This window comes from Homalodisca vitripennis, chromosome 1 (assembly GCF_021130785.1).
Source record: "Homalodisca vitripennis isolate AUS2020 chromosome 1, UT_GWSS_2.1, whole genome shotgun sequence".
Lineage (NCBI taxonomy): Eukaryota > Metazoa > Arthropoda > Insecta > Hemiptera > Cicadellidae > Homalodisca > Homalodisca vitripennis.
Window position 1 is genome coordinate 249,320,998 of NC_060207.1, and position 24,873 is coordinate 249,345,870.

Genomic DNA, 24,873 nt, shown 5'->3' on the forward strand with positions numbered 1-24,873 from the left:
CAAGACACTGGAAAACTTTTGCCAACAGCAAATTTATGGTTTGAGCTAAATTTCTGGTGATTATTTTCTACAAAAATAAACTTATTCTGTTACATTTTAATCAGCTTCATAGATATCCTGTGAAAAAAAAAATAAATAAATAAATAAATATAGTACATTCTTAAACATTTTTTGAGTGGTTTTTCAAAAATATATATTACATAGTTGTGCAGTTTGTATTCTTTTGAATTTCGTGTATTTGACATATTTTATCCAATGTGGGTAGATGAAAGTGAATCTCATTAGTTAGCTGTAAAACCCAAAAATGAAATAAATTAGAGCAACAGTTATGTACAATTAAAATACAATACGTAAGTGTAACCACTTTAATTTACACAAATATAAACACAACATATTGCATTAGCATAAGGGTAGCAATTATCCAGTCTGATGGTATGGCAGAGGAGTTTGTATTCACCATCAGCTGCTTTGTTTTATAAAGCTATTCTGGTCCCATCAAGTCACAAATTCTCATCCTACCATCTGTTGGCTGTCTCAGTTACTACACTGGTCAGTCAGACTCAGTCACTTGTATCATATTGTAACACGTGGTTACACAGCTCATTGTTTATGCACAAGCAGGCGCTCTGCTCCAATTTGCTCACATTTTGGCCAAACTATACAAATTTGTAAATCTACCAAAACCTGAGCAGTTTCTCTGTTTGTTCATTGTCTTTAAGGCATACAGGTTTTGACATGGAAGTAGCTTTTCTGAATTAAAAAATATACATTTCCTTTACCATTGTAAAAGTAAATGTTTCAAGCTGTACCACAAACCACAGAACTTTAGCAGTTTGCTGCTGACTTATACTTTTGCCTCTATAACACATAAATGAATGAAGCACATTGATGGAAAATCAGAATATTGCAAGTAGAAACTAATGAAATATATATATGCTTGTTAGAATATTGCTCACATCAATCAAGGACTACTGTTCTCCATCACAGGCCCGTATTCAAAATCTGAACACATTAACACATAGCTCTTTGCGGTTTAGCCTCAGGCTGGTTGCCATGTTCTTAGTGGCCGGCTGTGTTTGCAACATCACACGCCGGTTGCATAACCGTGTACATCACATTACTCGGATTCAGATGGCAGTATTAGGTAGGCTTTCAACTCTTTAAATTACTGAGATTTCAATTAAATTTTCAAATGATTTATAAATTTAATTAAGTTTAAGGTTTAACTGTTATTATTTGGTTATTTATTATTTGCTATTATTATATAAGTTACAGTTTAATATGTTTTAAAATTACTTTTATTTTCAGAATAAAAATACAATTCAATTTTGTCTAGTATCAACAGAATATACTTGTTTCCATATTTTAAGCTTTGTCTCCACCAAATGCACTAGTATTTTAATAAGTATACAGGATATACTGTAGCAGCTACAGTGACACTAACAGTTGAATAAAAAGTGATTCTGTACAGTGTGTACAGAAATATTATATTAGTTACTTATTTGACAGAGAAGTTACATCACTTTCCAGCCACAACTGGATAAGGAATGATTTAAAATGGACAATAAAGTGGGCCAAACATGGCCACCTGGCAAGCTGAACGGCAAAACAGAGTGACAGGACGTGGGCATAAATAAACTATCTGACCGACCTGAGGCAGAGAACATCCCATGGCCACTATTGATGCCTGGCAAGGTGAACGGGAAAACAGAGAGTGACAGGACTTGGGCATAAATACAGAGAGTGACAGGACGTGGGCATAAATACAGTGAGTGACAGGACGTGGGCATAAATCAACTATTTGACCGACCTGAGGCAGAGAACATCTCATGGCCACTGTTGAGGCCTGGTGAGGTGAACGGCAAAACAGAGAGTGACAGGACGTGAGCATAAATAAACTATTTGACCGACCTGAGGCAGAGGGCATCTCATGGCCACTGTTGAGGCCTGGCGAGGTGAACGGCAAAACAGAGAGTGACAGGACGTGAGCATAAATAAACTATTTGACCGACCTGAGGCAGAGGGCATCTCATGGCCACTGTTGAGGCCTGGCGAGGTGAACGGCAAAACAGAGAGTGGCAGGACGTGGGCATAAATAAACTATCTGACCGACCTGTGGCAGAGAACATCTCATGGCCACTGTTGATGCCTAGCAAGGTGAACAGCAAAACAGAGAGTGACAGAACGTGGGCATAAATAAACTATCTGACCGACCTGAGGCAGAGAACATCTCATGGCCACCGTTGAGGCTTGGCAAGGTGAATGGCAAAACAGAGAGTGACAGGACGTGGGCATAAATAAACTATTTGACCGACCTGAGGCAGAGGGCATCTCATGGCCACTGTTGAGGCTTGGCAAGGTGAATGGCAAAACAGAGAGTGACAGGACGTGGGCATAAATAAACTATCTGACCGACCTGAGGCAGAGAACATCTCATGGCCACCGTTGAGGCTTGGCAAGGTGAATGGCAAAACAGAGAGTGACAGGACGTGGGCTTAAATAAACTATCTGACCGACCTGAGGCAGAGAACATCCCATGCCCACTGTTAAGGCCTGGCGAGGTGAACAGCAAAACAGAGAGTGACAGGACGTGGGCATAAATAAACTATCTGACCGATCTGAGGCAGAGAACATCTCATGGCCAGAAGACTGGTTCTCCCAAAATGGGAGAGGATTAGGATAACATGGGATCTCCATTTTTCCTAAACAATGAAAATATTAAAGAAAATTCATTTTCTTCTTTAAAATTGTGTTTTGTTGCCTAACCTAATAGTATGTGATAGGTCAAGAATTTACTTGTTTGGCCATTTTGTCGTTTGTTTTTTTTTCGTTGGTAATTTGTTAATTTCATACAGATTAGGTCCTTTTAAAGTGTTTTAGTTTTATAACATACAGATTTTTTAACAGGTTTTATCATAGTGTATCATAATCTACTTAATAATGCACAGTAAAATAGCTGAGCAGAAATGAATACTTTATATACATATTAATAGTTGATAGTAGTAGTAGTTACGTTATGTTTAAGTAGTTTTCATAATTAATTAAACTAAAAGTACAATAAAAGACAATTAAAACAGTTAAACATTTATGTGGGCTACAATACAGATAGGTTTAAAAATAAAAAAGACACATCTATCACAGACAGTGTCAGGTATTCATCTATACTATAAAAAGGTCTAGTTAACAGCCATCTATACATCACTGACTTGAATTTACTAAGACTAATGTTATGATTGGTAAAAGTTAGTTTATTAAACAAACGAATATCGATAAAAGAATACATAGAATGTGTTTTACTTAATCTGCAGTAGGGCTGATCTAAATATAAGCTGCCTCTAGTAGGATAGTGATGAAAGTCATTTCTAAGAGAAAAGTCACCAAGATTCTGTTTTACTTTAATCAGACATGAGAATAAATATAAAGGTTGATAAACTGTTAGAATACCTTCCTCCGCAAAAATATGTTTACATGTAGTTAAGGAGGAGACACCTGCCAAAATTCTAACAGCCTTTTTCTGTAACAGTAATACTTTTTGAATATCATGACTCGTACCCCATATGGTGATTCCATACAATATTGTGCCATGACAAAATGCATAATATGCGGATTTAAGATCATCTTTGGGGACAAGTTTCTTTAGAAGGCACAGCAAAAAAATTGCTCTTAACAGCCTACAACAGACACTTTGAACATGGGGTTGCAAAGTCAACTTAGAATCTTACTTTACAAAACAGAATATTTTTGTTAAAAATAACATTTTGAAAATATATAGCTTGTGTTTTATGTTTTGTAAAATCAATACTGTAAATAGTTGTATTGTACCTGAACTCATGTAATTTACATTATGTTTACAGTTTTGAGATGGTAGCTGATGGAAAGTACCACATCGTAGAATTGTTGGCCATTAAAAAGAACTTTACACTGAGGGTGGACAGAGGTATGGCTCGTTCCATCATCAACCAGGGAGAGCAGGAGTTTCTGCGACTGACCTCTCCTCTCTTCATCGGTGGCATCCCTCCAGAACCAGGGCAGAACGCTTTCTCTCAGTGGCACCTCCGCAACCTGACTAGCTTCAACGGTAAGTTTCACTGGAGTTCCGACGAGTTTTTACACCAGTTTCAATTGTTCTATTTGTAAACCCTATCTGTAAAGAAGTCTGTTGGGTAGCGTAACATACTATTGGAATGAGGAACTTGTATCCCACTTTTATCCCAATAAATTTATATTGACCCCTAATGTGGAAATAGTTAAAAAAAATTAATATTAATTTCTTTTAAGTTGTATTTAAATTAAGATTTCTCAAGTTATGATAGAAAGTAAAAATTGATTTTTTAAAAGAATTTTAAATCCTATTAATTTTATGCAAATCAATTTGTATAAGAAAGCAATGCATTAAATTTACCAAGTCTTTAAAGAAATATAACGTGAAAAACAGTGTTATGTAACATTTAACAAGCGATTCGACTTAGGAACCAGCTTGCACACAGATGTGCAGCATCGTTCTATTATATTCTCCACCTGAATAAGCAGTCGAACATGTCAGTGTACAGTGCAAAATGGCGTTGGATTCTTACAACCAGTTTCAGATGAATAACAGGTGGCCAAGAACACATAGAGCACATCTGTTGTCTGACTTCCAGTTAACATTCGAACGCATTTTATAACCAGTTTTACAAACTACAGTTCGCAGTTGACGACAAATATTGTAATAGCGAGAGTTGTCGTTATACGCATGAGGGATCATCTTTACCGGTTGGATTTCCTTTAATACTGATGGTAAAGGTTTAAATATATAATTGGAATATACATACAGTAACCATTTATATAACTATGATATTCCTCAAATAACTCTTTCAAACTGGAGATTTTTAGTACATCGTTTTACAAATATTTCTATATATTGATTGTTATTTCTTTTTCCATTAAACTTTAACTGTATCTGTCTGCTTCTCTGATGGTAATTACAAAATCTCTATTCCTCATGTACGATCACTATTGTAGGATGCATGAGGGAGCTGTGGGTGAACCACAAGCAAGTGGACTTCACGAATGCAGCTCGTCAGCAGAAGGTGACCCCAGGGTGTTCGCTGCTCCAGGACGAGGAACAGATGGTGGAGGAGGAAGGGGGAAGAGCAGACGATGAAGAGGAGGAGGAAGAAGATGATGATCCCTGTCTGAACAACCAGTGTCGCAGAGGAAGTAAGTGTGTCGCCAAGAGACCGGGTGAATACGTGTGCAAGTGTCAACCAGGCTGGAGTGGCAAATATTGCGAACAGGGTAAATATTCGCACCTTCCGAACAATCGGACAGCATTCAAAATGTAACTTCCGAATTGAGGAACTTTCATAATAAATGTGTGGCAGTATTTTGTTGTCGACTCTAACCCAGAAAGTAAATTAAACTAATTTTTTACGTATTGGTGAAGGTGCATGCGAATAATAATATCCTGGAATTAGGTTTTGAGCTGATTACTAACATTTAACTTTTATTCTGCATTAAAATTAATGAGTGTGTTATATTTTGGTATTGATTCTAAAATATTGTACATCCTGTGTTTTCTGTTTAATTATAGTTTCTGTCGTGCATGAAACAAACTGATTTTATTTAGTTTATTTATTTATGGTTTTATCAAATCTGATTTCAAAGATTGATATCAAATTAAAAACATCTGAGTAGCTCCATTAACTTCTTTCTATTATTGTGCATGTCTGTCATAAGAATTATAGTATTTTCCAATGTTATTGAAATCTTCTTGAATGGATTGTTATTAAATTTTTGGATTAACTGAACACACTCTTTATCTTCATTTTCTGTCTCATCTACTTGGAAAATTTGTTCAGCTTCCATGACTGTTATGGTTAACTTTTATAACTGCATCATAATAAGATACCTTGTTAAATACTAGTGATATTGGTTCTATTTTAGGAGCAAGATGATACATTATTTATAACGCCTGGTACTGACAAAAGTTATGTAATCATTACTAATAAGACTGTATTATTAAGTTAAGATAAAGCTATTCCATATTTAATATTGAATTGCCATAAGTTTGGAAGTACTATTGTTTGATATAAGACATATACAATATTACCTTAAACATTTTTTCATGCATATTTTAATCTATAAAGTTGGAATTTGAAAGAGAAATCAAGATTGAGAAACATGTTCATTGGTTTTATACAGATATTTTATATATTAGATATTTTACTAACATGGTATAACAGAAACTAACTAAAGATAGGTTTAATTTCCGTGGAAGCGTGGCATAGTGAATGATTGTGGCTCTACAATGTCAGCTAGCAGAAATTCTCAGCCAAGTTTAGTTTTTGTTTTCATGATAGTTTGTGTCAATTTTAATGTAAAACTTGTTAAATTATTACCAGTTTATAATATGATGAATAAAAAAACTCAGGTAGACTTTTGAGATCTTAGTAGGACAGAATTTACAAATTTTTATCAAAGTGCCTTGGAGATATTGTAAAGTTTGTCTATGCTTAAAAATTAAACAGTAAACAATTACAAATTAAGATATAATTGGAGAAAGTTATTGAACATTTGTAATTTGGTGTGGTAATATGTAATTAAGTTTTGCATAGTATGCTACAATTTTTGTGCTGATAATCTTATTGTTAAATAGTATAAAAATATAGCAAATAAAGTTGCAATCAATACATGTTATTCTTCTCAATTTTGTATTACTAAATATATAAGAAACAAATATTTTAATGTATTTCATATGTTCTAAGATATAAATTATGTCCTTGGAACACACACTTGTAATCTATTTTATAGGTTATATATTTAAACAAACAAATTAAACTAATTTAAAAAGAAATAATAATGTTTTAGTAGAGAACACTATACTTTATGTGTATGTGGTGTTGCAGCACCGACTTGCCGCAAGGAGCAGACACGAGAGTATTACAGCGAGAACGGCTGTCGCTCACGCAAACCCGTCAAGATGGCCAAGTGTGAGGGTAGTTGCGGTTCCAGCTGCTGCCGTGCACGCAAGACCAAGCGACGCAAAGTGCGTTTAATATGCAACGACGGAACACGATACACGAAGGATGTGGAGATCGTGCGCAAATGTGCGTGCACCAAGAAGTGCTACTGACTATCAGGCCCCTCCCACTCCACTCACGTAGCCCTGCCTCACGTCCGACTCGAGCCCCCACTGATGACAGAGGCCCACTTCCACTGGACCACCACCAATAGATTCTTCTTTTATTTTGTATATATTTCCGTTGTCAGTAGCTTATTTATTATCGTGATGTGGTCGCTGTGTGTTTGTCTGTTTCTACTCCTTCCGTAGGATCGGTTCCCTTGCAAGACAGCCTGCTGACCTGACCTGACTTCACCTCGCTAACAGACGGAAACCTTTATTTTTGTCGATAACACAAACTCCTGTAGCCTACGTTTAGATTAGTTTCACCGTATGCTTAAAGCTGTGATATGTCTCGACGTGCTGTTACGTGCATTCAGTATTCAGTGCAACGGTATAATTTCCTGTACTACATTGCGTTCAATTTACTACAAAAATTCTTCAGCGTATCACTTTTAAACTTACTTCGGAAAAAACTACATTTTGTTTTTAAAAAAAATCTGAAATGGCACTTTCTATTTTATAGTTACTAAACTCTTGGATTTTTACACAATTTTAAGGATTACTTTTAATCTATCGATTATAGTAGATATAATGCCCCTCTTTAGTTACATCTTAAATCGATTGAAGTAATATTTTTATATGAAATAATATCAAGTGCATGTTAACTTTAAAATAAATTTGTGTGACTTATTCCAACCACTTTGATGCAATTGACGCTATGCATACTAAATACATTTACAAATATATATACATTTATTTAAAATAATTTTTTATGAATACTTTGCTTGCCTTTTATGTTAAAAATAGTAAGTATGTATGGAAAATATTTTACTTTGAGTTAAACCAGTCATGAATTAGTTTTAGAATATTAAATTAAAGAACAAAAGTTTGACTAAAATTCCCCTATCATGCATGCTGCCATTCAGTATTGTACACAAATAATGTATAGAATTTTATAAAGTAATAAGCCTTGGTCTGTTTGTGTTCAAATAACAATTACACAAATTTGAAACAAATTGAAATTAGGTAACAGACCAACAACTTTATTTTAAAAAAATGTATTAAACCGTGAATTTCTATTAGTTTTGTGTTTTAGTACACTAATTCATCAGGTAGTGAAAAATTTGATTGTTTAGAAAAAGGCTTCTTATATAAAAGATAATTAGTTTGATAATTGGATGGTTCCACTAAAATTTGCTGTTATCAGATATGAAGATTAATCAATAGATATTTTGATTCAATAAGTGAACTTATATTTTAAACCACGAAGATTAAGGTAGCAGGCTGGATTGTATTGGAATGAGTATATCGTACGGTTTTATTTGTATTATATTTTTAAGGCAAACCCATTGTTATGAAATTATATCTAGATATTTATTTATTGAGGACATTATTGTATTATTATAATTACTATGAAAATATGGTTTAGCCTGTTTGTTAATCATTGTGAAAATTATTTATTGCTTTTTAGTCGAACACCGGGGATCATTTAGCACTAGCTATGACAGAAGTGTAAAGTTTGTACCGTAGTTCTGTTGTTAGTGGGTGATATTGCTGCGTCAAGAGTTGACAAGTCGGGTGGAGTGATGACACAAGGAGGGGCCTTTAGTTAGCACCGTAGTCCGTACCGTTGTCTACCAGTTCTGTACATACTTGGACATGCTTCAGTGTTGCATGATTAGCCGTAGGTTTTGTACAGTCTAAGCCATGTCCCACTAGGGGGCACTCTATATATATATACGTACTTTATTTTATGTGTGTTGTGTTTATTCAGACTCACATATCTGTGTCCGATAACAAATAACAAGGAGTTATTTTATTAGAATGCCTCTCCTCCAGGTCAGCTTGTACCCACAGGGTTATCCTTACTGAGGTTTGAGCTGTATGAAAAAATTATACATTCAAATCATTCTTACATGCAATTTAATGATTATTTGTACGTTATATAGAAATATCTTTCAAACAAAATTTTAAAATATACATATAATTTTTATAGCAATCTTTGTACTTCATAAATGTATAATACTGAAACAAAAATCCTTTACTTTGCGGTAATATGATTTTAAGTAAAATATCGTCATTCATTGCTGACGTTTAGTACATTGATAATAAATATTGCACTAGTGAAATAATTTATAAAATTATGTTACCCAAATACCCATCATAAATTAATACTTAATACTGTACCTATAATTTTATAGTTCTTGTGCATGTTTCTCTTTTATTCGTTTATCGGATATTCGATGATGTAATATTAAACTTAATATTTGTACATCACACCTGAACCCATTTTTTAATACAATTGTTGGCTAAAAACAGGCTACCTTGTAAATGTTGCCGTTTATATCATTTTTCTGTAAGTATGTATCCATAGAATTACAGAATAATCTGTTTTCCACATTCGGTGCTCAGCTTTAGTAAGGTACCTCTAAAGGAACAAGCTGCCAAACAAAAACTTACCATGACTGTTCCTATCAGTTTTAATGTAATTTTAAATACAAACTTATCATTACCACACAACATACTTAAAAATATAGTAAATCCATGTATGGAAAATGTAAAGTACAAATAATAAATATTTAGAGATTATATAGTTTGATTTGAAACGAGTTTGAATAGCTTTGAGTTTATCAAACAGCCATTTTTTTATTTTTGTAACTTTAATACTCACGTGAACAAGTTTAGTATTCCTTCTTTGCAGATTGTATGTTTTAGTCAGAAGTTTTAAAAGCTTAGTAATAAGTTGTACAGTTTCCTTTTAATATGTATTAATTTTTAACAGGGTGTAAGGACCCAATTGTTGTCATACCTATAACAGTTTTAACAGTTTGGATACCGATGTGTATTTCTGTAAATCCTGTAGTTTTCGTATAACACTAGTTAAGACAATAGATAACAAAGATCATGAGACTAGAAGGTTATTTGAAGTTGTATACTTATTAAAATTTACATTGTTTAAAAATAATATATTATCATAGACTTATCATAAATTTTTACATGTGCATTTAAAATGTGAAATTGTAAATTGTTTTGAAATATACAGTGAACAGTTTTATTTGTAATCAAGTGTTTTGCTTTTCCAGTCCCATTTATTTTCTGATCGTCTTAACATGTTTTAAACAGCATTATTCTTCAAGTATAAAAGCGCTTGTACACTTGTGTGCTGTATGTTTCACTTCTGAGAGGTATCATTGTTCCTGGTATTCTGCTGCAGGCAAAGGTGTTCAGGAGTGAAATGTGAATATTATCTCGAGAGGTATCAATGTACGTGTTCACTTTTGACGATTGTGCCAATGGAATTAAGAATAACACTGAGAATGTTCTTACTGATTTGTCGTGATACCTAGCAGATGTTTTGATTTTGTAAAAGTAAATACTGTTAGCTACAATTAAATGAAATATACCTGTATAAATTGTTTGTGTAAATATAATGTATACGTGACGTTTACATTATAATGCTCTGACGTTTTTGAACAGAAGTGATGATGTAAAACATGTGTTCTTTAGAGATATCAGTGAAGATGATATCTTAAGTTCTGATGATGGACAGTAACAATGAACTTAATGTGACAGACTCTTCAGCTTCAACTGTAAATACACCAAGTTTCTTAGGTCAGTTTGAGAAGATAAGTATGAATTAACAATGTGAACCTGTGGCAGCTTTACAGACTGTTGATTCATTGTAATGCCCTCTTTGTAAATGGGAAGATAATGGTGATTATTACAATTTTCTCTTTAATATCAAGCATTAAAATATTTGGTGAAGTCATTGTTAATGAATGGAAGGAGATTGGTGGCTTTTATTAAATTGTAGATGATTACTTGTTGAATTGTATTGTTGTAGAAACAAATACAAACTACAAAGAATCTGCCAATGATGTAAACACACAGATTTACTCAACTGATGAAACCTCTATGCTGTGGAAGAGCTGACTATCTTCTTGGCAATACCTTAGAAAAAGAATACCTTGGTTACAAGAAAATGATTTAGAATAAGATTACTTGTGCTGAGTGACTATAAGACAGGGCTGGCACTAGATTTTAAAGTATATGCAGACACTAAAAACCATAAAAAATGCCCCCTCTCCCACAAATTAGAAAAGGTGAAGTTTTTTGCGAAATGAAACCTCACATGTACAAGTTGCCCCATAAATAGATTCTATATTGGATGAGAGAGTAAAAATGCGCAGTGTGAATTCATAAAGAAGAAATCTTGGTTTGTACATAGTTTGTTTTAAAAACGAGTTTTTTGTAAAAATATGTGAATACCAAAGTAACCAGTAGAATGGTTAAATACCAGAGAATACTATTTTCGTACAACGGAAATTCCACTAATGATATCCAAACTATGTAGAGTTCTTTCCAGTCATCTAGATTTAATATTGATTTTTTAATTCAGATTAATGATTAATTTTTCAAATACCTTTGTGTAAATAATAAATATTATTTATCACGTTTTCCTCTATGCTTGTCAGAGATATACTAGTAACAGAACTTTCTTATATATGATTTCAGTATACCAAACTATGCTTAAACGCGATCACAAACCAGCTCATAAGTTTATAACTTAAATTTTTTTATAAACCTGAGTGAAAATAAATTTAAATTCTCACGTGTTGGAACAAAGCTTATGGAAATAGTCATCGCATAATTGAAGTCAGATAGTTAATTATATTAGATTTTTACTGAGTTGTTGGAATCTCGGATGAGGCAAAATGGTAATTAATTCAAATACTGCATATAATATTCTAACAAAACCCTCTGGTATAGCTCAATCGTAAACAGAATACCATACATAATTTACAGAAATGAAATTAAATACTTTTGGATATTGTGTTTAATTAGTTTTGTGGGATTATTATTGTTGTTTTAATATACCTTTCAAATCAAATGAAAATACACTGGCTGTGTTTATTACGTACTTCATTTTACACTTTTGACATAATGAGACTGTGTATCCTTTCCGGCACAAACGGAAGTACCTAAGGTAGATTTCATGTGTGGCTGTCATCTTCAGTTATATCGAATGGGAGAGACTTTGTTAGTTACGGTGTTTAATTATTACGAGTAAAATACTGATGGAATGATGATTTTGTAATAGTTGGAATGAATACTGGTCAAACTTTAAAAAATTTAGAAACTCAATATTCTTTAAACCGCTTATAACCATATAAGTATATGAAGCCGTTTCAGAAATTGTGGATTTCATTTGGTTGCAAATATTTAGAAATTATGTTTATCATATTCAAAACCTGTGTAATGACTATCCTGCATCAAGTTTAGTCTAAATATAATCAATATATATATATATATATATATATATATATATATATTATGGTCATAGTCATTGGATTCTTTTCAATTTTGTACTGCCGCTATCGTCAAACCTAATAATATATTAGGACATAATTTTTATGTCTAATAAACTTAGGTACGATCATTGATTTTTAAAATTTCGAATGGTTACCACCTTGAAGCCGTAAAAGTAGTAAAAAGTGCTAGAGTATAAGTTTTTCAACAATTGCTCAATATTTATTAACTAAAATTTGTCATTTTAGTTTAATATTGTGAAAATGTTCACAAAATATTTCGAATGGTTATCACCTTGAAGCCGTAAAAAGTAGTAAAAAGTGCTAGAGTATAAGTTTTCAACAATTGCTCAATATTTATTAACTAAAATTTGTCATTTTAGTTTAATATTGTGAAAATGTTCACAAATATTTCGAATGGTTACCACCTTGAAGCCGTAAAAGTAGTAAGAAGTGCTAGAGTATAAGTTTTCAACAATTGCTCAATATTTATTAACTAAAATTTGTCATTTTAGTTTAATATGTGATAAATGTTCACAAATATTTCGAATGGTTATCACCTTGAAGCCGTAAAAGTAGTAAAAAGTGCTAGAGTATAAGTTTTCAACAATTGCTCAATATTTATTAACTAAAATTTGTCATTTTAGTTTAATATTGTGAAAATGTTTCACAAATATTTCGAATGGTTACCACCTTGAAGCCGTAAAAGTAGTAAAAAGTGCTAGAGTATAAGTTTTCAACAATTGCTCAATATTTATTAACTAAAATTTGTCATTTTAGTTTAATATTGTGAAAATGTTCACAAAATATTTCGAATGGTTACCACCTTGAAAGCCGTAAAAGTAGTAAAAAGTGCTAGAGTATAAGTTTTCAACAATTGCTCAATATTTATTAACTAAAATTTTGTCATTTTAGTTTAATATTGTGAAAATGTTCACAAATATTTCGAATGGTTACCACCTTGAAGCCGTAAAAGTAGTAAGAAGTGCTAGAGTATAAGTTTTCAACAATTGCTCAATATTTATTAACTAAAATTTGTCATTTTAGTTTAATATTGTGAAAATGTTCACAAATATTTCGAATGGTTACCACCTTGAAGCCGTAAAAGTAGTAAAAAGTGCTAGAGTATAAGTTTTCAACAATTGCTCAATATTTATTAACTAAAATTTGTCATTTTAGTTTAATATTGTGAAAATGTTTCACAAATATTTCGAATGGTTATCACCTTGAAGCCGTAAAAGTAGTAACAAGTGCTAGAGTATAAGTTTTCAACAATTTGCTCAATATTTATTAACTAAAATTTGTCATTTTAGTTTAATATTTGTGAAAATGTTCACAAATATTTCGAATGGTTACCACCTTGAAGCCGTAAAAGTAGTAAGAAGTGCTAGAGTATAAGTTTTTCAACAATTGCTCAATATTTATTAACTAAAATTTGTCATTTTAGTTTAATATTGTGAAAATGTTCACAAATATTTCGAATGGTTATCACCTTGAAGCCGTAAAAGTAGTAAGAAAAGTGCTAGAGTATAAGTTTTCAACAATTGCTCAATATTTATTAACTAAAATTTGTCATTTAGTTTAATATTGTGAAAATGTTCACAAATATTTCGAATGGTTACCACCTTGAAGCCGTAAAAGTAGTAACAAGTGCTAGGAGTATAAGTTTTCAACAATTGCTCATATTTTATTAACTAAAATTTGTCATTTTAGTTTAATATTGTGAAAATGTTCACAAATATTTCGAATGGTTTACCACCTTGAAGCCGTAAAAGTAGTAAAAAGTGCTAGAGTATAAGTTTTCAACAATTGCTCAATATTTATTAACTAAAATTTGTCATTTTAGTTTAATATTGTGAAAATGTTCACAAATATTTCGAATGGTTACCACCTTGAAGCCGTTAAAAGTAGTAACAAGTGCTAGAGTATAAGTTTTCAACAATTGCTCAATATTTATTAACTAAAATTTGTCATTTTAGTTTAATATTGTGAAAATGTTCACAAAATATTTCGAATGGTTACCACCTTGAAGCCGTAAAAGTAGTAAGAAGTGCTAGAGTATAAGTTTTCAACAATTGCTCAATATTTATTAACTAAAAATTTGTCATTTTAGTTTAATATTGTGAAAAATGTTCACAAATATTTCGAATGGTTATCACCTTGAAGCCGTAAAAGTAGTAAGAAAGTGCTAGAGTAGTATAAGTTTTCAACAATTGCTCAATATTATTAACTAAAATTTGTCATTTTAGTTTAATATTGTGAAAATGTTCACAAATATTTCGAATGGTTACCACCTTGAAGCCGTAAAGTAGTAAGTAACAAGTGCTAGAGTATAAGTTTTCAACAATTGCTCAATATTTATTAACTAAAATTTGTCATTTTAGTTTAATATTGTGAAAATGTTCACAAATATTTCGAATGGTTACCACCTTGAAGCCGTAAAAGTAGTAAGTAAGAAGTGCTAGAGTATAAGTTTTCAACAATTGCTCAATATTTATTAACTAAAATTTGTCATTTTAGTTTAATATTGTGAAAATGTTCACAAATATTTCGAATGGTTACCACCTTGAAGCCGTAGTAAGAAGTGCTAGAGTATAAGTTTTCAACTGCTCAATATTATTAACTAAAATTTGTCATTTTAGTTAATATTGTGAAAATGTTCACAAATATTTCGGTTTTGAAGCCGTGAAAGTAGTTCTCTGGTATCAAATTAGGGGGAATAAATCAATAAATAAATGAGTGTGCGGGTCAGTCCCAATAGTTGTTACTGTTTTGTATTTAGACAACTTGTAATTGTTTGTACATATTTCACTGTAATGCTAAAGCCATAAAAATCTCTGTAAGATATTTTGCTCTCTATTAAATGCCCAAGGCACAAAACCCTCCTATTTCCTCTTTCTATCTGAAAGTTTCACCCTTTCTTCTTCTTCTTCTAATAATATTTTTAAACTGCTTTCTAAAAAATTGTATTATTAATTGATCTTTGACAGAAAATAGTGGAGAAAAAAATGTACACAAATGCAAATGGGCCGCATCTTTAATATTTTACTGGTTCACACTGGCTAACAAACTCATGTAAGCCAAGATCAAACACTCTCAGTACTATTATATAAAAGATTTAATACAGTAGGAATTCGATTCATGAACAAATAAAGATCTAGTGGAAGTATTGTAATCTGAGTTTGTTAACATTCTTACTGCTTATTAGAAATATATCAACACCAATTCCGTTTCATTCTCCAAAAGAGTAGGAGGTATAAAAGTATGCTGTTAAAAAAAGCAAAATAGGAAGTTTTCAAGTATTATTTAGGTACAACAAACTTTGTACCTCGGCAAAAATACAACTCTAGATAATCTAGCGAAACCCTGATTAATGCGCTCTGACCAAGTAAGTTTACTGTCTAAAACTATTCTTAGGCAAACAATTTTACACGAGGCAAAAATTGTACTCGTTAGGCTGTAAAATAATTTTATTTCTGTTTTAGATTAATTCAGAGCAAGTTCATTAGACTAAAAACTAAAAGGCCTCACCAACAAAACTACATACAATAAGTTACTAATATTACCGTCAGAGCTAAACAATGTAGAGTCATCGGCATAAAGTGTAACGTTGGCCTTAACATTATAGGCTAAACCATTAATACCTATTAAAACAACAAAGGAACCACGTACCGATCCCTGCGGCACACCAAACTCAACTGAGCTATAAGCAGAAAACCACTCACTAACACAAAACTGTCTGCCCTCGCTCAGTCAGGCATGATTTTGAAGTGCCAATTTAGAATTGTTATGCCATAATAAGATAACATTATATTTTACGGCCTTTATCACGTTTATAAGCCCGCATTATTTTGTTAGCTACTTGTAACTTTACTTGCAGCACATTATTTATTAATGCCGAACTCTTATTTTCTCCGTTGTTCAAGCCGCCTTATGCGACTTATTACACTCGCACCTACATATTACGAGTACTGTCTACCTACCTATACCACATATTACTCTTCACTCTGAAAGATGATTCTAACAATACGAAAAATAAGGACACAATATTTTACTTTTAAAATTATTTAATTAGAAAGATGCGTGTTATGTGAACTGTATTAAATACAAATAAAACAGTGACAACCTTTTTTGGCCTTAAAGAAAAACCAGAACAACACACAGAAAATGCAACTTTTTTGGGCTTAACCCTTGATCCAACATTATGTTGGCATCAACACATAATTGGTCTCAAAATTAAACTTAGCAGAAGCATTTATGCCTTAAAACGCTTATGTGGTTGAATTGGACCAGAACGGGATCCGCACTGCCTATTTTTAGTATTTTCAATCACACATTACCTATGGTCTTGTTGTATGGGGGTGGAGCCTCCCATGCCGAAGAGGTATTTATATTACAGAAAAAAGCTATCTGTATCATTGCGGGAGCTAGTAGGCTTGATCACTGTAGGGATATTTTTGTACAGCTCAGGATTCTCACCCTACCTTGTCTGTATATAATGCAATGCTTGTTGTATCTTAGAAAAAATAGAAAAAATGAAGACAGAATTATGCTCAGAAATGAAATCCACTCATACAATACAAGAAATAGCCATTTAATAAATTTACCTCCACATAGACTTAGCAAAAGTAAAAAAAAAACCCTCTGCACATTGCATCTAGATTTATGAATAAATTGCCTATGGAAATTAAAAAAATTAAAAGGACTGTTCTTTTAAATCAAAATTATGTAATTTCTTGTTAAATAATGCATTTTATTCAATAAGTTTTTAGTATTAGAGTTTTTATTGAGTCAATGGACTGACAATGACTTCTTTAACTAGTGAAGTACAATTATAAATTATACTGACCTGCCTATGTATTTGTGTGAAATATCTTGTGGCCAATAAATTATTCTATTCTATTCTATTCTATTGCCTCTCTAGTAACTGTCTCAATGGCAACACTACAGTATATACAACTTGCGCAGTTAGAGGAAGAGAGTGCCAGTTTAACGTGCGAGTGAGTGTTTGTTGAGAGTAGATTTGGCAACAGACAAAGCAAGAACATACATGTAGCCGTCCAGTCGACAGTCAGGTGCGAGTGGTGTTGAGAGTCGATTTGGCAACAGACAAAGCGAGAGCATCCCATGTTGTCGTCTAGTCGACCGCCAAGTGCGAGTGGTGTTGAGAGTAGATTTGGCAACAGACAAAGCGAGAGTATCCATGTTGGCGTTCCAGTCGACAGTCAGGTGCGAGTGGTGTTTGAGAGTAGATTTGGCAACAGACAAAGCAAGAGAACATACATGTAGCCGTATAGTCGACAGTCAGGTGCGAGTGGTGTTTGAGAGTAGATTTTTGGCAACAGACAAAGCAAGAGCATACATGTAGCCGTATAGTCGACCGTCACGTGCGAGTGGTGTTGAGAGTCGATTTTTTAAACAGACAAAGCGAGAGCATCCATATTGGCGTCCAGCCGACAGTCAGGTGCGAGTGGTGTTCAGAGTAGATTTTTAAACAGACAAAGCGAGAGCATCCATGTTGCCGTCTAGTCGACCGCCAAGTGCGAGTGGTGTTGAGAGTAGATTTGGCAACAGACAAAGCGAGAGCATCCATGTTTGCCGCCCAGTCGACCGTCACGTGGAATTGGTGTTGAGAAGAGATTTTGAAACAGACAAAGCAAGAGTATCCACGTTGCCGTCCAGTCGACCGTCAGGTGATAGTGACAATGTAACTTGGTTTGGCCTTTGCCCTGTACGAAATTGTACTATTAGTGAGAAATGACAACTGGCCAGGTATATAGTCTCAGAAATGGCAGCTGAAAATTTGCAGCCGCACACTATTGCAGAAGATGACATTTTACCGACCTGTAAAAATTATATGTTGGGTGACAATCCAGAGAAAGAAATTTCTTTGGCTCCGCTACCAAACGATAATATATCACGGCGTATTGATAACGCGTCTTCAGACAATCAGTGCAATGTACGGGAGGAGCTAAGTGATGCTAGAGTATTTTCACTACAGTTCGATGAGTCGACTTTATAAATACCAGTTAAGTTACATCAAATTTGTTGATGACAGATAAATTGTCTTGAACAATTTTAGGCGTATTCTGAATTACCTACAACATCAATTTGTTGGTAAAGTTAAGCAACATTTTCCAAATGTAGGATCAACACGTCGAAAAGTGCTATTAGTGAAGACTATTCCTGCAGAGGTTTTACGAATTTAGAGTGGTGCACCAAAGAAGTTTACTTAGCTGATATTAAAAAATATTTGTAATTGCCTAAACGAGTATGCAAGGAAAGGAAGACAATATTCTGACGTAAAGTGATAAAATTAAGGAAACTTCAGACATGGAAACAGCACTCAGCAAATACAAATGTAAAGGTGTTTTGTCTGACTTTTTAAGTAGACCCACAAGATGATATAACTGCTAAAATAATCTCAGACCACCTCACGGCTCTTGAGAACAATATGGCACAGTATTTTCCTAACATCTCTGTTAAAAATTATGATTGGGCGTGCGATCCTTTTGTTTTGGCGACTATGCCAAAAGAACTTCAGACGGATCGAACATTACAACTTAAATATAAAGAACTACCACTGACTGATGTTTGGCTGTGGACGAAAAAAGAATATCTTGTACTACGAGTAGAAGCAATACATATGTTATTACATTTTTCAACAACTTACTTGTGCGAGGTAGGCTTCTCGTCATTGATGAACATAAAACAAAGAACGGCAGAGACTCCTCTCTATGGATCAGGTAACGCGTGTGTGTTTGTCTTCAGTTCGACCACGTATTGGACTATTGAAACGGCAAACTGAAGCTTCCCATTAATAGATAGTAGTTCTAAAACGCTTTTCTATGAAATGATAATGTAATATGCTTATAAAATATAATTGTTTTTCTATTTGCAAACCGTAATTTTTATACTATTTGAGAAAACAAGTGTTGTGTTAGAATAAAATGCCGTTTTTATTATTTTACTAACACAATCACTATTCCACTCGAGAAACACTGGCCACAACATTGTTCACAAAACATTAGACGAGAATTAGAAATATTAATCTAATTCTACTCACATTGAACAACAAGATATTATATGACGAAATGTCGTCCGATTTGAAGTTTTTGTTTCAGAATATCTTATTAATAATGTAAAGGCGAAAGTTGGTAAAGCATGAGGTATTTCGATATTTGTATTCTCGGGTATTTGGATGTTTCATACTCCATCCCTCAAAATCAAGTGGGCACGTTTAGACGACATTTTACACGGGTATAGCCTAGATATCTGACATTTTCGACATTTAGAAATATTAATTATTTTATTCCGAAATACTACTCATCATTGAATAATCTATTCCAGAAATATGCACTTCCTTGAACGAAATACCACACAAATCAAGTGGTCACGTTTAGACGACATTTTACACGGGTATAGCCTAGATATCTGACATGACATTTAGAAATATTAATTATTTTATTCCGAAATACTACTCATCATTGAATAATCTACCAATCATTGATAATCTAATCCAGAAATATGCACTTCCTTGAACGAAATACCACACAAATCAAGTGGTCACGTTTAGACGACATTTTACACGGGTATAGCCTAGATATCTGACATTTTCGACATTTAGAAATATTAATTATTTTATTCCGAAATACTACTCATCATTGAATAATCTATTCCAGAAATATGCACTTCCTTGAACGAAATACGACACGTCCAGCCTGATAAACATAGTCACGACTATCTTATTTTGACTATAGATTGCAGCAATGGTGGATATAACCATTTAGTTTATACATGCCATTGTGGGAAGTCTATTTACAGTAGATGAATGAACAAACACGGGGGAACTGTGTGTGGATTCGCTCTGTGGTTGAGATTCTACAGATTGAGGAAACAAATAAGCACATTGAGCCTGTTGAAAACGGAATCACGAAGCAATGCACCAGGCAGAAGACTGTAAAGGAGCAGTGGGTCCGTTTCGAACTGGAGAGACAGACATACATAGTAGCTAGACTGAATCAAGAAAATAGTATTATATTCTATTATATTATTACTGATAGTTAACAAATAAATTCCAAAAAGACACATTATCTGTGTACCTATCGAAACTTTAAGATCATTTGTGTTTCACTCACTTTGTACAACTATGCAGACGAAGATGTAGAACACTTCGAAACTAGAGTCATAGTTTATGTTGTAAACTAGAGGATAGTTTAGATGTAAACTCCAGATAACCAACATTGTTGTGGAACAGCCTTTGTGTTGATCTTGGATCCCGATTTCAACACACTATATAGAACTTCACACGAGTTGCAGTTGTGTTGACTGGTTTGTAGATAACAATGAGACTGGTATTGGGGCTAACTTTGACAATTGGAATTTTAACTGTTATTTACGAAAGAGCTGAAAAATAAGCGTATTATTATTAAGTTTAGAACTATATATTTGAATGTAAGGTCATTACGAATAGATACAGATTAATAAATGGACTATACCAAGGTATTTGGCCTCAGTATATATATGGAATAGGACTACTAAACCGGTTGACTTATGGGATATTATCATATATTTTTATCTAAAATATAATCTTATTCCTCATGTACCACTTCAAGATATTTACTTTTGTAAGGAGATTTAGTGGCAATTTCCAAGGATATATTAGCTTTCTCCGTAATATTAAGACATTCATTATTAAAAATTTAACAGTGTGTCAAAAAGCAATTGATTTTATCTACTTTTGAAAGTTTTGTTCCTAATTTTGGTGAACATTGACACGAGCATTTGAATAGACCCACGATTACCCCCAAGTCAGACTCCAAAAGTGACTAATTTTCATATTATTTCGAAACTATAATTATATAACAAATGAACGTGCTACAAGCTGTAATTTAATGTCAATAAATAAAGACAAGGTGAGTATAAATACTAAGTAAACAGCAGCTGCATCACGGCTGGCTTAACAAAGAAGTACGGCCGAGCGAGCGCGCCGCGTTTCGTTCCTAAACCTCATTTTGTGAAGTAAATAAAGGCTTTTACCTCTCCGCTCCACCTACACAGACCATATTCCATGAGTAATTATAATGTTTCTGTTCCATGTAACTTTACCGGTTGTACAATTTCTTGCACAGTTCGATTAAGACATTTTTAAGGAAATTATAACCGATGGGATAAAGAGATGTTACAATCTTGACAACTTAATATAGGCTATAATTGTTCCATGATAAGACTCCCATACATCCCTCTGTGACTATAAAACTACACAACCCTGTAATGTTGTACTGGGTAGCACTAATAAGATATTTATTTTAAAATCTCCATTATATTTAAATTCGTGAAATTATATCAAAATGTTTAGTCAGATTTATGTAACGACTGAAAAAAACTATAAAGAGTTTTTATTACAATTTATTTAGTAATATAATATATATAAATATATATATATATATATATATATATATATATATATATACAATGTTAATACATATACATAACATTGTAATTTAGTCGTTGGTTCGTTTCTGTCGTGTTATGTAGCCTCCAACTAATAGTACGATCCAAGTGTCATTTGAAAAGAACTTAAATATTTTATATTTCGTTAATTTCAATTTATTCAATTCAATTTGTGATGACTCTGAGCATTACAATAAGGACACTCTGGAACAATGTTAAACCCCTATAAATTGTATAATAATACTTAATTAAGTATTAAGTATTTCGCCTAACAAGTATTAATCGATTTGAAGTTGATTTGATTAAGAATTGTGTCTCGAATGATGACTACAACCGCGTTGCTGCGGCAACTTTCATGTTTCTAGCTAAGCGAGGGACGACTTTGTGCAGGAAATTAACTGATATTTCAGAGTCATTAAGGTTATATTTCTATACAATTTAGACGTGAAGTCACAGGTTATAACTGCTGAGGTCCTTAACATGTGTATTAATAACCTGTTTAGTGGAACATTTACCTGACCAAACGAATGTTACAAAATACGAGACTAAATAGGAGTTGTGTCACCAGTTTGAAGTCATCTGACTATTATAAACGGTTCAGTTAAACCCTCCCAGTACTTGGACTGTTTTAAATTTCGCTTCTGTGAGCGAGTTTTTTTTTTGCAGCGACCAGGATGCAAATAAGTCTTTCCTACAAATTTATATATATAAAGTGTCAATATATATATAGTATATATATATATATATATATATATATATATATATATATATATATATATATATATATATATTTTAGTGTATATATATACACACACATTAAATTGTATAAATGGCAATAGCCTTATTTAATTTCAATAAACATTGAATCACAAAAAGTACTGTTTACACAATTGTAATTTATTCCGATCTCAGTATTTTTGTGGCATTGCTGATTTTTCCTTGTTTCCCTAATCAATAAAATAGGTATAAATACACAGGTCTGATAAACCTACTTCAGTCAAAAGACAACTAAGATAGGTTTTATAACAGTCTTTAAGTTTATAGTAAAAGTTCGATAGTAATTTCATCTTTGATATCTGCACTACAGTACTGAGTAAGCACTGCATTGTTTATATTTGCTAAATGTACAGTTAAAAGTACATTTTTACTAAAAGTTTTAATTTTTTACCTGGTTATTTTGCTTAACAGCGGCTGCAGAGAAGTTTGAAATAAGAAGAGCTGTTACTACCAAGCTTAATATTCAATGCTTTCAAGCCTGTAATTATAAACAAATTAAAATTAACGGTTAAATTAATTACACATATGTTCTGTTATCATAAAAAACGGTTTACACAGAAAAGTTGATTATGGTTACATTAAATAGGCTCTTGCAAATACTGATATTTGTTTGCCGTAATGAAATTTTAGAGCCAAAGCTAGAATATTAAACTATCTAAAACTACCTACTATCTATCTTTCAAACTTTAAAGCAGAGTAAGTTTTTAAAAAATGAACATTTTAAAATCGGATTTGCGTTTCTGTACTCTAATAATAAAAACATGTAATTTGTCCTCTCAACCTATGGATAAAAGCGTGATCTTCCTTATACAGTTATTAATACAGTTTTGTTGTTTCTATTTTTGACTCTATCTACTTGATATATTACAATTTGGGTTTATATCACTAAAGACTTGCTTAACTTACTCATGTACTGACGATATTCAGTATCTGTTTAGCTCGAATTGATACACCGTTTTTTAGTTTTTGTATTGACATTTATATGTGAATATGTTGGCAACGGTTATAATGTAGGTAACTCATTGTTTTATTTATTGTTTACGAATTTCTGATTCAAGAATCGATATTTAATGAAATCATCAACGTCCAATAATGTTGCAGTACTTTGTGAAATACTCTAAGTGAATTAACAAAATTAAAATGGATTTAGATTGTTACAAAGTTTTCCAATTGTGTGTTGCCAAATCAAAAAAATATAATCAATGACTCAGTTAAATAAGATGTTTCCGTAACTGAGATTAAGAACATCTCATTCTAGCTCACACATAAAAAGGTTTGCATAGTAAGGTGCAATACTTTTATCTTTGATGTTTAAATTAAAAAGTTACTAATGTAGTCTTATTTAAAAGTGATTGTCCGATTTTGCTTAGTCTTTCAGTATTTAACACATAAGAGTCAAAATTTTTAACAAAAAGTGGTAACATTCAGCTTTCGTCTACATAACTGGACGTATGTTCGGCGGGAGATCCATAAACTATAATATATATATCATACAGCATCTAGGATATCATACAGCATCTAGGATATCATACAGCATCTAGGATATCATACAGCATCTAGGATATCATACAGCATCTAGGATATCATACAGCATCTAGGATATCACACAGAATCTAGGATATCATATAGCATCTAGGATATCATACAGCATCTAGGATATCATACAGCATTCCAGACATTTTGGTCTTTGTAACTTATTGTACATTTTGTTTTATTTTGTTCATCAATATTCTGTTGGCCATAATAATATGAAACAAATGGAATAGTTTCGAAATCTCTGTTAATAAAGTTATTATTGCGTGATTTGTGGATAGATGTGTGGATTTTTAGATAGATGCTTTAGGTTTCTTTAAATTTATATCTCGATAACTTTTATGACTTATAAACTTATATAGTGATATATCATAATATCAAATGGCTAAAATCTAAAACTGGATTACAAGAATATATAACATTTAAAAATTATATTATAAAAATGTAAATACTACTCTCCGGTAAACATTGAGACAATCGACCATAGTGTGTTGTATAGAACTGTGTTCTATCGTAACGATATCTCTAACCATGTTAGTTTTGTTAATGTTTGTTATTGTTCACTATTGTGTTGTGTGCGACAGTTCAACTCCGGTGAACATTGAGACAATTGACCATAGTGTGTTGTATAGTACTGTGTTCTATCGTAACGATATCTCTAACCATGTTAGTTTTGTTAATGTTTGTTATTGTTCA

General features: G+C 32.5%; 1 protein-coding gene across 7 annotated transcripts in view; it reads left to right on the forward strand.

The window, feature by feature from the left end:
* LOC124353249 (protein slit) overlaps nucleotides 1-10,167 on the forward strand; it is a 697,541-nt gene extending 687,374 nt beyond the window's left edge. For 6 of the 7 annotated variants that reach the window (XM_046803175.1, XM_046803176.1, XM_046803177.1 and 3 more), the window contains 3 exons: nucleotides 3,855-4,078; nucleotides 5,002-5,277; nucleotides 6,888-10,167. In XM_046803175.1, the coding sequence (XP_046659131.1) occupies nucleotides 3,855-4,078; nucleotides 5,002-5,277; nucleotides 6,888-7,114 (727 nt within the window). In that variant the 3' untranslated portion in view covers nucleotides 7,115-10,167. The remainder of the gene's footprint in view (nucleotides 1-3,854; nucleotides 4,079-5,001; nucleotides 5,278-6,887) is intronic. The other variant, XM_046803178.1, reaches the window with a different exon arrangement.
* Nucleotides 10,168-24,873: the final 14,706 nt, after the last annotated feature.